Source organism: Belonocnema kinseyi, chromosome 6 (genome assembly GCF_010883055.1).
Source record: "Belonocnema kinseyi isolate 2016_QV_RU_SX_M_011 chromosome 6, B_treatae_v1, whole genome shotgun sequence".
In the NCBI taxonomy this organism is placed as follows: domain Eukaryota; kingdom Metazoa; phylum Arthropoda; class Insecta; order Hymenoptera; family Cynipidae; genus Belonocnema; species Belonocnema kinseyi.
Genome location: NC_046662.1, coordinates 63,579,355 through 63,593,276, shown reverse-complemented (window position 1 = coordinate 63,593,276; position 13,922 = coordinate 63,579,355). Strand labels below are relative to the sequence as shown.

The 13,922-nt window shown below is 26.8% G+C and overlaps 1 protein-coding gene across 1 annotated transcript in view; it reads right to left on the bottom strand.

Moving 5' to 3' along the window:
* Positions 1–12,998, bottom strand: part of LOC117175422 — a 48,554-nt gene extending 35,556 nt beyond the window's left edge. Inside the window, exons 1-3 of the mRNA XM_033365129.1 lie at positions 12,675–12,998; positions 6,340–6,541; positions 3,897–4,018 (exon numbers count right to left, since the gene is read on the bottom strand). Coding sequence (XP_033221020.1) covers positions 3,897–4,018; positions 6,340–6,541; positions 12,675–12,851 — 501 coding nt within the window. The 5' untranslated portion in view covers positions 12,852–12,998. The remainder of the gene's footprint in view (positions 1–3,896; positions 4,019–6,339; positions 6,542–12,674) is intronic.
* Positions 12,999–13,922: the final 924 nt, after the last annotated feature.

Genomic DNA, 13,922 nt, shown 5'->3' with positions numbered 1-13,922 from the left:
GATCTCCATCTTTTTTGTTTACTTCGAAAATAATTGACAAAAAGTTTTGCACTATTAGAAAAATGTTAAATTTCAGCATGATATATAGAGCAATCATGATATCGAAAGTATGGCATTACAAATTTGTCAACGCAAACTATTAGTAAGATGAAATTTCATTTGAAATTATTAAAATAATTGATTGAAGTTATAGTCAAAAAATTTAAAAATATTTTCAATTTATTACAATTTTTTTATCGCAATATTCTTTGTTCACACTGAAAATAATTGAAAAAAGTGTTGTATTTTTGATGAAAATTATTAGTAACATTAATTTTCAATTTTTATTAATAAAGTAATTATTTAAAGTTGTTACAAAAAATTTGAAAAAATGTTTAATTCGTTACAACTGTTTTTAAAAATCGCAATCTTTTTTTTTACTTTGAAAATAATTAATAAACAAGTGTTGCACTATAAAAAAATCGTAATTTAAACAAGAGATAACGAGTAGAATATATACAATCAAACTCCTTTTTATACGCAGATTCTCGATTGTTTTTGAAGGTATGGTTCACAAATACACTTTTTTATTCTAAAACTTAATTAATTTATTCGGTAAATCCGATTCTTTATAATATGACACTTAAATAATATTTTATATATTTGTAACAATTAATATTTTTTGACTTAATTAATTTTTATATTTGCCTTATAACGAAAGAAGGTAAATTATTTTCTAGCTTTAAGAAGAAATATACATGTTTATAGTTTAGTTTAATTAAGGGTTAGTTTCAATTTTCTACATACTATGTGAAAATTCATTAAAAAAAAAATAATAATAACTTGTTTAAATAACTTATGAAAACATCTTATCATCAATAGAAGGCAGTATTTTATGTATCATACACAATTTGTATTTCAAAAAACGCAACAAATTCTTAATTAGCATCAAAAACTAGCAAATCCAAATTTCTCACTAATTGGATTTTTTGGGAACCTATAAAACAAACTTCTGGGGGTTGTAGTTGAAAAATAAGTTTTGATTTGCATTTGAACAATTGAAAACTAGAAGAAAACAGAATTCTAATGCATTTTTAATTATTTCTCGGAAATTAAGAGAGATCCCACTTTTATATCTAAAGGGCTTGACGTGCACATTATAAACAATATTTTACCAAAATTACTTTTTTTAAACTGCCTCTGAATGCGAATAATGAAAAAGTACATCTTCATATCGTAAAAATCACCAAAATAATGAAAGATTTAAAAAAGCAGAAGTTTCTTATAAATAAAATACTGATTACACGCTTTGTCTGGTCTCTTCTGGGCATTATATATAATGCCTAGGTATTATACAGGGTGTTAAAAAAATTCTGGATCCCTGAATATTTCCTCAGGTAAAATATTATTCTTCGAGATAATGACCTTCAGGGTCAAATTGAACCTGTAACCTTATTAAGCCAAAATCTCGTTTTCAGTCCAGTGTCGGGGGTTGCCTTTAAATAGCCTTGGACTGGTCTGGGGGCGATACGAAAAAAAACTAAAACTAAACGCTTTTACTGAATGCTTCCCGCATTAAAAACGTACAAAAAAGTAAAAAATAATTTTTTATTTGACATGAAGTCATGAAATTTTTTTTTTCTAAATGAACTAAATGTATTTAATCTAAAAATAGTAACAACTGAGAGTAATATAAAAGCGTGAGCACATTCAGTAATGATTAGTAATGACATTGTTTATTAATTATTTTATGGAAATCCCCGTGATTTATATACACAAAGCGCTCTACGCGCTTTGTGTGATAGACGCTCGCGCTAGCTATACAAATTATTATCTCTAATAACAATATTTTTTGATGCAAAATGCAAACATTTTTTGCAGATTGGTGTATTGTCATGAAAGACGCGTTGATTGAAAAATTAAAACTCTAGCTTGTCAAGAAGTGCCTTAATTTTCGATTAGTAGATTTGATTACCGACATGAAGGAAGGCTAAGTTAAATAAAAGCGTTTAAAAAAGGGGTTACCATTTCAAGAAAAAAATTGACATCGTGACCTGAAAGATCATCGTCAAGGTCAAATTGAAGGCCACCATTGAACGCGCCTTGTCGTAATAACTAGTTTCCATTGATACGAATTTTTTTTAGAGTTGCTGTTCTTAGAGATGTTCGGAATTTAAAAAATTTTAATGACCTTAAAGTGATCTTTAAGGTAAAATTAAACCTATGATCTTAATACATATTTCAAAATGATATCTCCCGCCCTATCTATTCTCGATGTCAAAAAGGGGGGTTTCAGTTTTTAAAAACAGTTAACCTTGAAATAACCTTTAACGTCATCGTCCAGGTCAAATAAAATATCACCAATAAAATCCTCCTTAAAAGTTACTTAAGAATGATCTTGACCTCAATGAAAAATATTTTACCTGAGGAAATATTCAGAGGATCCGGAGTTTTTTAGACACACCGTATATATTGCCTGATTATATACTTTACCTGTTTCATACATATACACTACTGGTAAAAATTGTGCTTTTCTTAGAAAGTGACTCAGTGAGCAAAAAATTAACTTTTCACTTATTGATCGCTCCATAGTTATACTAAAATATATCCACTTTTCGAAAATTTGTAACCATTACTATTTTGGCCTCAGTAAGCGCGCTTATCTGTTCTTGATCACTCATTATTTAACTAAAAATTTGACATGCTTTACAAAGAAAATAATATTAAGACGGTTAAAACATTTTTAAAATTATTTTTTATATGCACGAAATTAATTAATGAAAGTGCTTGGAGGCCCCCGGTACATTGTAGTCCCAGTATACTCAGTTTCTTATTTTTTTAAATCCAAATTAAATAATGTAAAATGTGAAATGCGAAAAACATACTATTCTTCAATATGCATATATCAATTGTCAATTATTTAAATAAATTTGATAAACAGATAATTTTTTGCGTCCATTTGAAATACCAGATTTCGTTTTTTAACTGATTGGCTTTTTAAAAACTTGAAAAAATGGTTCGCTTATGAATTATGATCCACCTGTAATAATTTTTTAACTTCTAAACGATTTTATAAACAAATTCATAACTTGAATACTTGTCAACAAATTGATGACGTTTTTTAAAGAAATCAACTGACAATGACTGATAAAGGCCTTTATTTATTATAAGATTTTGTCGAACGAAAAAATTTACAATTCCTTAAAATAAATTTAAATAAAAATACAAATATAGAGGAAAGATCGAAAGACCGATACATCCGTAAGCACAAGATTTTTATCTGAATCCACAATTATAAACAGTATAGTTTAAATTGTTCAAAGAAACAGTTGCGCACTCTTCATAATTGACAAAGTCGCGGATTTTCCCATAAAATTAATTATTAAAAAAAAAAAACAATTGTAGCTCATTGATAAAATAACATAAAAGACGTACATGGCAAAGATATTTAGAGTAAGTTCCATCGAAAAAACGGAATCTTGCGGTTAATAATTAACGAAAATCTGTATTTTTTATCGAATTTATTTAATGAAATAAAAAACGATGTCAAATGAATTCTCCTAATAAATGGGGTAATTTTTGTGTCACGGAAAGTCAATTTTGTGAAAAAACTATTCATTTATAGAAAAGTCCTACTATTCAACGGAGCGATTTACGTCTTGGCCAAGCTTTTTGATGACAATTCAAAAACCATTAAATATTTTATTACGTCCTTGGTCTCATTTTGAAGAGGAGACTTCAGACCTTAGCTTAGAAAATTTTCAATTTTTCCAATCTCCATCCTTAAAGCATGCAAGGAACTAGTCACTTTTTAAGAAAAGCATCTTCTTAAATTACAAGAAGTTTTGTCAATTAAAAGAAAAATTCGAATGAATTTAGAAATTCATTGATTTACTTTTGTCATTTCAGAAACTTACATTCGCTCCATCTCCTGAAGGTGAAAGTAAATGTGTGAAAGTTTCAAGACCTCGAAGAGCACCCCATACTGTGTTGGCTTTTAAAGTAGCTACGTCTGATATCTCGGGGATTAATAAATCATCTGAAATTAAAAATATTTATTTATTTTTCCATGAGGTATTTTTGACAGTTGCATTAGTGTTAAAATAATATTTATTATATTTTTTGAAGATAGTGTATTTTCTTTAAAATAATAATTAATAATTAAAGGGACAATTAATCAATTCAGTGTACAATAGGCTGTATCGGGAAACTTCTGTTCATAATCCACTACAGCCGTAGATTCTTAACCGATGTTTTGTTTTAGAACTACCCAGCATTCTGTGCCCAATAATTTTTTTCTCTTAACAGAAAAGCGAAATGATATAATAATTTATCAGAACCAAATAATATATACTTTAATAATATTATTATTTAGCTTAATATTTAACCCAATCATTAGAAAAAAAATGATGTAAACAATTATTTCGATGTTTCGCACAACTTCACAAAAAAAACTATTTAAAAAGAAAAAATGACAAAATCGCTCACGATAAAAAAAACATTAAAAAATTAAAAATTAATATTTTCATAACAATTTTAATTAAAAAACTGTAATTTGTTGAAGTTTGTAGAAATCTCGTTTTTTCTTATTTCTTTTTTCACATTTAAATCAATCCTAAAATACGCTCTAAAAACATAACAATTTCAACATTATAAATGGTTGTTGCTCATAACAATATGTTTATATTTAGGGTTATTTTATATGGTTTGAACCAAAAATATGCATCCTATCAAACAATAATTCAGAATAAATTTGTAGGTCTTGTTTGGGTGAGCAACTTTTGTCTATTTTTTTTTCGTTTTTCCAAATTTTTTTTCTGTTAAAGTTATTTTTTGGATTAAACCGAAAATTACGCGTTCAATAAAAAATAATTTTTTTTCGTAGCTTGTGTCGTTTATCCAAAAATTTAATTAAAAAATTTTTTCTATTTTTTTACGAATAAAACAAAAATGATTTTTTTTCAAAAAGTGAATAACAACAAAGTTGTACATCTTTTTCGGGAGGAATATTGTGTCATATTTACTTTTTTCCGTATTTTTCATATTTTGACCGCAAAATGGATTTTTAAATTATTTTTTGTGCGATCAAAATTAAAATTTTTAATTTTGTAAGAGAAAAGGGTTATGATGATCTTGTAGAGCTTTCAAAAAGCAACGTATTTTTCTTTTCTGACATTTTTTAGATAGTGCGTAGTTTGGCTACAACTTTGATAACTTTATTGTTATCTACTTTGCAATTCCAATTTGTGTAATTTAAATTTAAATAAGTGGAATTTAAAATGTATAAGGTCAAATTCAAGAATAATGATAAGTTTTTTATTATTTAAAAAAAAATAATAAAAAAGTATATTCTGGAATATTTAATTTCAAATGATAGAATTTTGCAGTTGCTCTAACTTGTAATCTTTAATCTTATAATTCAAATCTAAAGGAGTGGAATTTAAAATGTATCAAGTAAAATTACACTTTTATTGATTTTGAACGATTTAAATTGAATTAAGGGCTTCATAGTACATAAATAGTTTTAATTTAAAAAACTTTTCTGTAAAATATTTTTTAATCTTGAATGCTTCTAATTTTAAATTATTTTTCTTTTGGATTTATTTTTTAATTGGAAATCTTTGAATAATAGAAAAATTTATACTATCACGGAAACTGAATTAGCACAGAATCATGGAAATATGTGCCTGAGTATGGAAGATAAAATATTTTCTGAATCCAAGAAAAATTTTATTTCAAGAAAATATAGTTCTGTAAAGAAATTCAATTTTCTGTAGTCAAGTACATTTTTTTGAGAAAAAAAATAAACAATTTTCTTGGAATTGTATCGTCCGTGTTTATACCAATATTTTCTTGATTCATGTGGTAATTTGTTTTCGAAATTCTTTGAAACGTTTAACGTGTATATAATTTTCTAATAAATTTAGTAATATTGAATGTCTGATTTAAATTAGATTTTTTAAAACTTTTTTTTTTATTTTAATCTGTTCAATTTGAAACATGAATTTTGTCAGTTTTGAATGATAGTACTGAAAATTTTTTAGTTTGAAATATTGTGGTGCAAAATTTTGTAATTTTTTAATAATATTCGATTATAATATAAAGAAATTTTAGGTGATTCTACACAGATTGTTTAATTTTATCTTCGAAATCTGTTTTCATTTTCTGAAACTTTTAAATTCTTCGTATTCAGACGTGTGTTGCTTTGGACAAAATTTTCAGCTGTTAAATCTTAATTTTCACTATTTTAATGGTCGCGAAACATATTTTACAAGCGGAGAAAACTTGGGTTTGTTTTTTCTCGATTTTAAGTGCCATGATAAAATATTTGCTTTTATTATTCAGGCTTATGTTACTCACATGACTCGTCCATTTCAAAATACGGTTGTGTTTCACAACTTTTTAATATTTGAATTAACATTCCAGTTAAGCTAGCTTCAATTTGACGATCAGATTTTTCATTTTTTTGCGAGAAACGGGCAGCAGCTTTCGATTCTTTCAATATGATTGATGTGTATCTATCAATAGCTTCCTTCAAAATAGGACATTCGGTGTCTGCTGTCTGTAAAATTGTTTAATTCCATTAAAAAAGACACTGAAATTATATTGCTTATTCTTATTAAAATTTTATAACTATGATATAAGAACAAAGATTTCAATTTCTTAATATTTTCTGTTGATCGAGTTTCCAGAATTAAAATCATGTATCACGATTCGCCTGGATGAAGTTCAACCTGATGGTGCTTTTATGGGTAATTTTGTTATTGTTTTTTTATTACGAGAACATTACTTGACTACTTTAAGACCAAAATGAAAAAGAAAATCGCTACGAACGTTTTCAAAACAATGGTTTTTTCCTTTCCACTTTTCGTTTAATATTTGTATAAATCAGTGTTAGATAATAACGCGTTACCATAAAAATTACTTTTTTTAATCACGGTAAAGTGTATCTATTTTTTTGCGCTAAGAAACGCTCATTAGCAAATGGTAAATTTATAAAAAATTGAATACGTTCAGCATTACATTCAATATTTCAATGTAAAAAAAACATTTTATATAACAGTTTGCATATCCTAACTTCAAAAATTTGTCAATTAACGCTTAAAAATAAATATTCCCTCTGTAAAGCTTATTTTATTTGATCTTATTTAAGATCATTATAAGTATATGCATTAGAATGATGTGTTGTATAAGGCTCTGTTATAATAAAAGTGATTTTTTTAAAAACGATGAAGAAGTAAACAAATGTTATGTTCATGAATCTATATTTTATCATTTTTCTGAATTGTAAAAGTCTTTTAATTTTTACAAAACAAATTAAAATTATTCCTATTTATTTATTAATCCAAAACTTACATAATAAGATTCCTACATATTATTTTTATTATTATTTCGAAACTCTTTCTAAGTTGGAAAATGTTTTTAATTTCTTCAAAACTTCTGAAATTCCTAAATCTCTTTCAATCTAACTTGAAATATTCCTAAAATTGTAAAAAATATACAACAATTAAAAAAATTCCTATGAAATCTATCAAGACTTTTTTTTACATTTTGGATATCTTTTGAAACATTAAAAATTTTCTTTAAAAATTAATTTTAAAAAAATTTTAAGTTTCGCATTAATTATAAGAAATGTTTGTTATATTCTTGAAACATTTCAAATTTGCCAAAAAGCTTTGAAATTTTGCTTCTAAATCTTGAAATTAATTTTTTAAAATAAATATATCATTTTAAGTTTTTCTAGGAATCCTAAGGACATTTTTTTATTATCTTGAAACCTTTTAAAATCCTTCAGAAGCTTTACAATTTTATTTCAAAACCTTCAAAAATCTACATTTAAAAAAAAATGGTATCTCTTTTTAAATTATAAATTAGGTTTCAAATTTTGTCAAAACTTCCTAATAATATCTTTTAAACTGATTTGCATATTATAGAATTTTTTTAATTCTGAAAAATTGAAAAAATTGCCCTTAAATATTTTTTATTCTTTTCGATAATTTTGTAAATTTTGTAAATATTAAAACAAGTTTAAATAATCCTTTTAAATTAAGTTTTGAAAATGAAAGATAAATTAAGAATTTTATCAGTAATCTTTTTGAAACTTATAAATATCTTTGAAACTTACTGGATGTGTATTCTAAAATTTTGTATTTTGAGAAATATTAGAAATTTTGCTTTAAAAACTTCTGCATTTTCTTTTGAAAATTTATGAAATCATTTGAAAGGTTTTGAAATCTCTCTCAATTTTCTTTTCAAGTTAACTTGTCAAAATAAAACGTAAATTTTTAAGACAAAGTGGAATAGTTCAATTTGAATTTGAAAAATTCGATTTATAAAAATAATTTTTCTACACAACGTTTGCATTTTTAACAACAATAAAAAGTTAATCTTCAACCGAGCAATTCAATGATCTAACATGCAGTTTAATTTTAAACCAAGTGGATTAATTGTCTACCAAATAGTGTATTTTTTAACAAAATACATGAATTTCTAAAACAAACAGTTCAATTTTCAACCAAACAATTAAATTTTTATCTTAAAAAGATATATTTTTTAACAAAAATGCAATAGTAAACTTTTCAGTAAAAAAATTAAATATTAACCAAATATTTTAATTTTCAAACAGAAAGGTCAATTTTCAATTCAAAAATTTATTTTTAATCAAAATATTAATTTTCAACCAAGTGGTTTACTTTTTTACCAAAAAGTAAAAATGTTGAAAAAATTCATGAGTTTTGAAACAAGTACTTAAATTTTTAACCAAGAGGATTAATTTTGTTCCAAAAAGGTCGAGTTTGGAGCAAAAGATATGAATTTTAAAACAAAGATTGAATTTTTATTTGAAAAAGATACATTGACGACCAAACATAGAATAGTTGAAATATTATTGAAAAAATAAATTTTTATCTAAGAAGCAACATCAAATTTTGAACCAAACAAAATTTCATCTAATTTGATATATCTTGAAATGAAAAAATTATTTTTAATTTTGAACAAAGCAGTTCAATTTCCGAAGTTTCTTTTATAAGTAATTGTTTGACTTTTCATCCGGAGATGGAAATTTTCTACAAAACATTTAAATTTCGAGCCGGAAAATTTGAATTTTCAATAAAAAAGTTGATTTTTAACCGAAGCAGATTCATTTTCAATCAGATAGCTGCAGTTTTAAATAAAACAAATAAGATATTTTTATACAATATTTAAATTTATAAAACATATATGAAACAAAATATTAATCTACTTGTTAAATTTTCAAGTTAAAAAGATGAATATTGAACAAATTAGATTAGTTTTCAACCAAGAGGATTACTTTTCTACTAAAAAGTAATTATACATGAATTTTCAAAGAAATAATTGAATTTTCAAATAAAAAGGATAAATTCAAGTTCAATTTCCGAAGTTTCTTTTCTATGAAATTGTTTGATTTTTCATCTAAAGATGGAAATTTTCTACGAAACAGTTGAATTTTGAGCCCGCGAACGTGAATTTTCAATAAAAAAGTTTATTTCCAACCGAAGCAGATTTATTTGAAATCGGATAGTAGTCAGTTTTAAAGAACACCAAGAAGGCATTTCTATACAAAAAGTACATTTAGAAAACATACAAAGATCAAAATTTCAATCTTATTGCTGAATTTTTAAGTTGAAAAGACAAATCTTGAAACAAGTAGTTCAAATTTTAATCAAAAGGATTACTTTTCTACCAAAAAAGTTCAATTTTTGACAAAATACATGATTTTTCAAACAAGTAGTTAAATTTTCAACCATTTGGATTAATTATCCACCAAAAAAAGTCAAATTTGTAACAAAATATATAAATTATTAACCAAATTATTACATTTTAATCTGATCAAGACACGCTTTTCATAAAAAGTGGTATAGTTAAATTTTCAGTTAAAAAATCAGTTTTTAATAAAAAAAAATTAATTTTCAAACAAAGGCTGGTTTTTGTACTGCACCTTAATTTGTACATAGATCTTTTAAAATTAAAAGTCAAATCGTCGAAATATGTAATTTAATGATTGTGCATTCTATTTTGTTAAAACTCTTTTAGCTTTAACGAACACATTCTCATCACGCTTCTCGTGCTCTGCACTCGATTAAAATATGTTCGATACGCGAACTTTTTGATATTATGTTTAATTCTATTGTATTAAATGTATATTTTATTAGTTTATGTACTGTAGGCCGGGACTGCTTATTTAGATATTATAAAATAAAGTTCAAACTTTATTTTGTATAATTATTTTAATATTTGTTCCTCATTTGGAATTACTCTTTCTCGTCAGCTACCCTGAACAATTTGTCATTCCAATAAGTGTATATTATTAAAATTGATAATGTGTATTGATATTGAAACAGAGGTATTTTTTTGTCTTGAATTTATAATTTAAAAAAATACGCATCACATCCAAAAATAGTAGAAAGAAAAATTTCAGATCTAAGTCAGGTAAAAGTTAGTTACTATAGATAACAAATTGTAGCGTCAGGTGGTTCTGAGAAAATTTCTTAATATCATTTAGACGAATAACTTTTGTTAGTTAAAGTATTATACCAGTCTCATGTTTTATTACAATAAAATCTGTTCGGAAAATAAACATTTTTAAATCTTTTTACTGTTAAAAAGAGTTCAGCTACAGAAAAAAATAATTTCCTTGAAGTTTTGTAGGAAAAAAGTTATCACATTCGTGCGGACGGTGTAAAAATCTATAATCAGCAACATATTTTTTTACTTTCATTTCCTTAAACTCTTTGAATGAACAGCCTAAGCTTTATATATAAAGTAGCTAACATAAAAAAATGTTCACGACTTAAAAAAAAAGTAAATAAATAAAAATAACAACCACGTGTCCAGAACATCGAAATATATTTTAAAAAAAATTATTTTATTTGTTTATCTATAAACAATTTCAGTTGCAGAAAAAATATTTTGGTTTAGGTTTTCTAGGGAAAAAGTTCAGTGTAATACCAGCCAATTTTTCAGCACATTACAATTTATAAAATAATTTTAGTTGATTTATTATCAGCAAAATGATTATAGCTTCTAAAAAACGATTTCTATAAAGTTGTGTAGGAAAAGTAATACACTACATTTTCATTATTTTTTCAAGAAAAAACAATAACAGCCATGTGCTTAGCACATAAAAAAATATTTTAAAAAACATTGTTTTTATTAATTTTTTTACCTGTAAATTACTTTTAACTGCAGAAAAAATAGTTTTCCTGAGGATATAAAGGAAAAAAATTTGCTTGCAATAAATAATTTTAGTCCTTTTTTATTTTAGTTCTTTTTTGATTTTTGTAACTTCAATTTTAATTTTATTTTTTAAGTTAAAAACTAAAATTACACACTCTTTGAAAAAATGAAAGATAATAAATTTTTAGGTCTTTTTTGGGTGAACAATTTCTGTCTACTAATTTTTTCGTAGCTTGTGTTGTTATGACAACAAGCCAATTTTTTAATTATTGAATTTATTTTTTATGATTGCCCAACTGCAATATAATCAGATAAGTCTTTTAAAATTTATTCAGTGTACAGGCGACAAGGTCAAAACCAGACAGACGACACCATCTTAATAACCTGTTTTTCGGACCAAGGATCTCTGAACGTGGACTTTCCATCAAAAAATGTCGAATTCCTAAAAAACAAAAATGTATTTTTTCTTAACAAATTATTCCATTTTCAACCAAATAATATAAATTGCAACTAAAGAAAACACTGTTAAACAAAAATAAACTAGTTAAATTTTCAGTTAAAGACTTAGCTTTTCTGTGGTGGTTTTCCATTAAGCTACTAGAGATATCGAAAGAAGAATCCTTTTTCAGAATTATTTTGCCAGGTGTTGCGAGTCAACTTTCTCAAGGAATCTGTATTATCTATCATCAAAGAATAAAAGAAAACCTTCACGTCTTTAGACTAAATGGAGCTATGAATTAAACATTTTTTAAATTAAATTTTTTTTCTGTTATTCTCTTATGGTAATACAAATTCATTGAAAAATTTGAATTATGACAACTAGCAAAATAATGCGTGTATTTCTGAAGGAAAGATTCTTCTTTCGATCTCTTTAGTAGCCTAATGGAAAAGCACCCGATCGGCAATCGGAAGTTCTATCGCTTAATTCCCAGTGAAGCGAAGGAGAAGATATTTTTTCAACCAAAATTTAATTTTCTAAATACTTATTGTTAGGAATACATTTTATTTTTGAAGCTTATAAAATCTTTGTAGAATTTCGGGTGTTCGGAGAAAAAAGCACGGTACCTTACACGTCGCAAGAAGGGGGGTGGGATAATACTTTAGAAACAGTATGTAATTTGTAGATTACCCCTTTAACAGTTTGAGACAAATACACAAAAATTTGAAAACGGTCCTAGTTATATTTTTTGTCATGATATTGTAATACACTTAACTCCCGACATAAGAACCCCTGGTTTACGTTATTCCTAGAATTGATGCCCTTGACGGTTTTCGGAATGAGGGGAACCGAGGGATCTAGAAAGAGGCGGTGCTCAGCTAAGCGTGGCAAACAGCATCAGGGCCGCACCCACAGCGAATATAGGATCAAGGCGACTTGAAGTCATGCACGAAACCATTCTTATATCGGGATTTGAGGGTAGTAACACGCCCGTGATATATTTTTAAAATTATAGTTGGTGTTAGGAAATCTCCCTAGAAAGAAAAAAACTTGAACTTACTTCAATGGTAAAACTGTTTGGATGCAAAATTAGGTAATTATTGCCGAGAACTCTGCTCCAGGGTAGGGGCCAAGGTTCGCCTTCTGTGGCTGGATACCATGGTCCAAAAGGTATATGATCATCTCGATCTGCGAAGCTTACTGGTAGTAGCACAAGTATTACGGCAACAAGCAACATTTTCCGAAACTTTTGCTTCTCAGGAGTCGGTGAATACTAACAAGCAAACAAATATTTCCTGATCGACTGACCCATCTATTAACTGCATAACGTACACGGTTAAAAATGTATGTGATTCTACAACACTTCCACAATACAAGCGTAAGGTACAATTGCAAACACTGCATTGTATTGTAGTGTTGGCTGAGGTTTCGAAAATAAAGTTCCAATGCATTTTGGAACATACATTTTTTACAGTGTGTACATGTATATACAGGGTATCCAAAAATTTCCAGGATGGCTGAGCATTTCCCCAGGCAAAATATTTTCCAAGAACATTAAAGTAATTCTTGGAGTAACTTTTAAAGAGGAATTAAAATGTTACCTTGTTTTTACCTTGAAGATGACTTTCAATGTTATTTGAAGGTCAACATATTTAAAAAAAAATGGAAACCTCCTTATTTGACGTAGTTAATCGAACTAGAGTGAAATTTTACGTTAAAAAATGTTCTCAGGTCATAGGTGAGGTTTGACGTTGATGGCCACTAAAAAGTTATTTAAACCTAAACAAGGTTTTCGAAACATCTGAGAAGCGCAGCTTCCGTAAATAATTCATAACGACCTTACTTATTTAAGTACTGAGAAAGAGAGTGTGGAAGAGTGGGTGAGTTAGGAGGAGAAGGTAGAGGCGGGCAGAGGGAAAGGAGAGTGATGGAGGGAGAGGGAGAAACAGGGAGATGACATATGACCTGAGCACACTTTTAAATGTAAAATATCCTGCTCTTTCGATTGCCGACTTAAAATAAGTGGGTCTATATTAAAACAAAAATTGGCCTGGAAACAACCTTGAAGGTCATCGTAAGATTCAAAACTAAGGTCACCATTGAATTGTTCGTTTAAAGTCACTCCAAGAATAACCTTTATGTTTTTGGAAAATATTTTATCTGAGGAAATATTCAGCCGTCTCTAAACATTTTTGACACCTTGTGTAGCAACTACATTTCAGAAACCCACAGACAATCGGTCAAGTCGGAATTACTGTCGCTAACTTCCCTTGTCTAATCGTTTACTTTTATTGAGGTTATTAAGTTT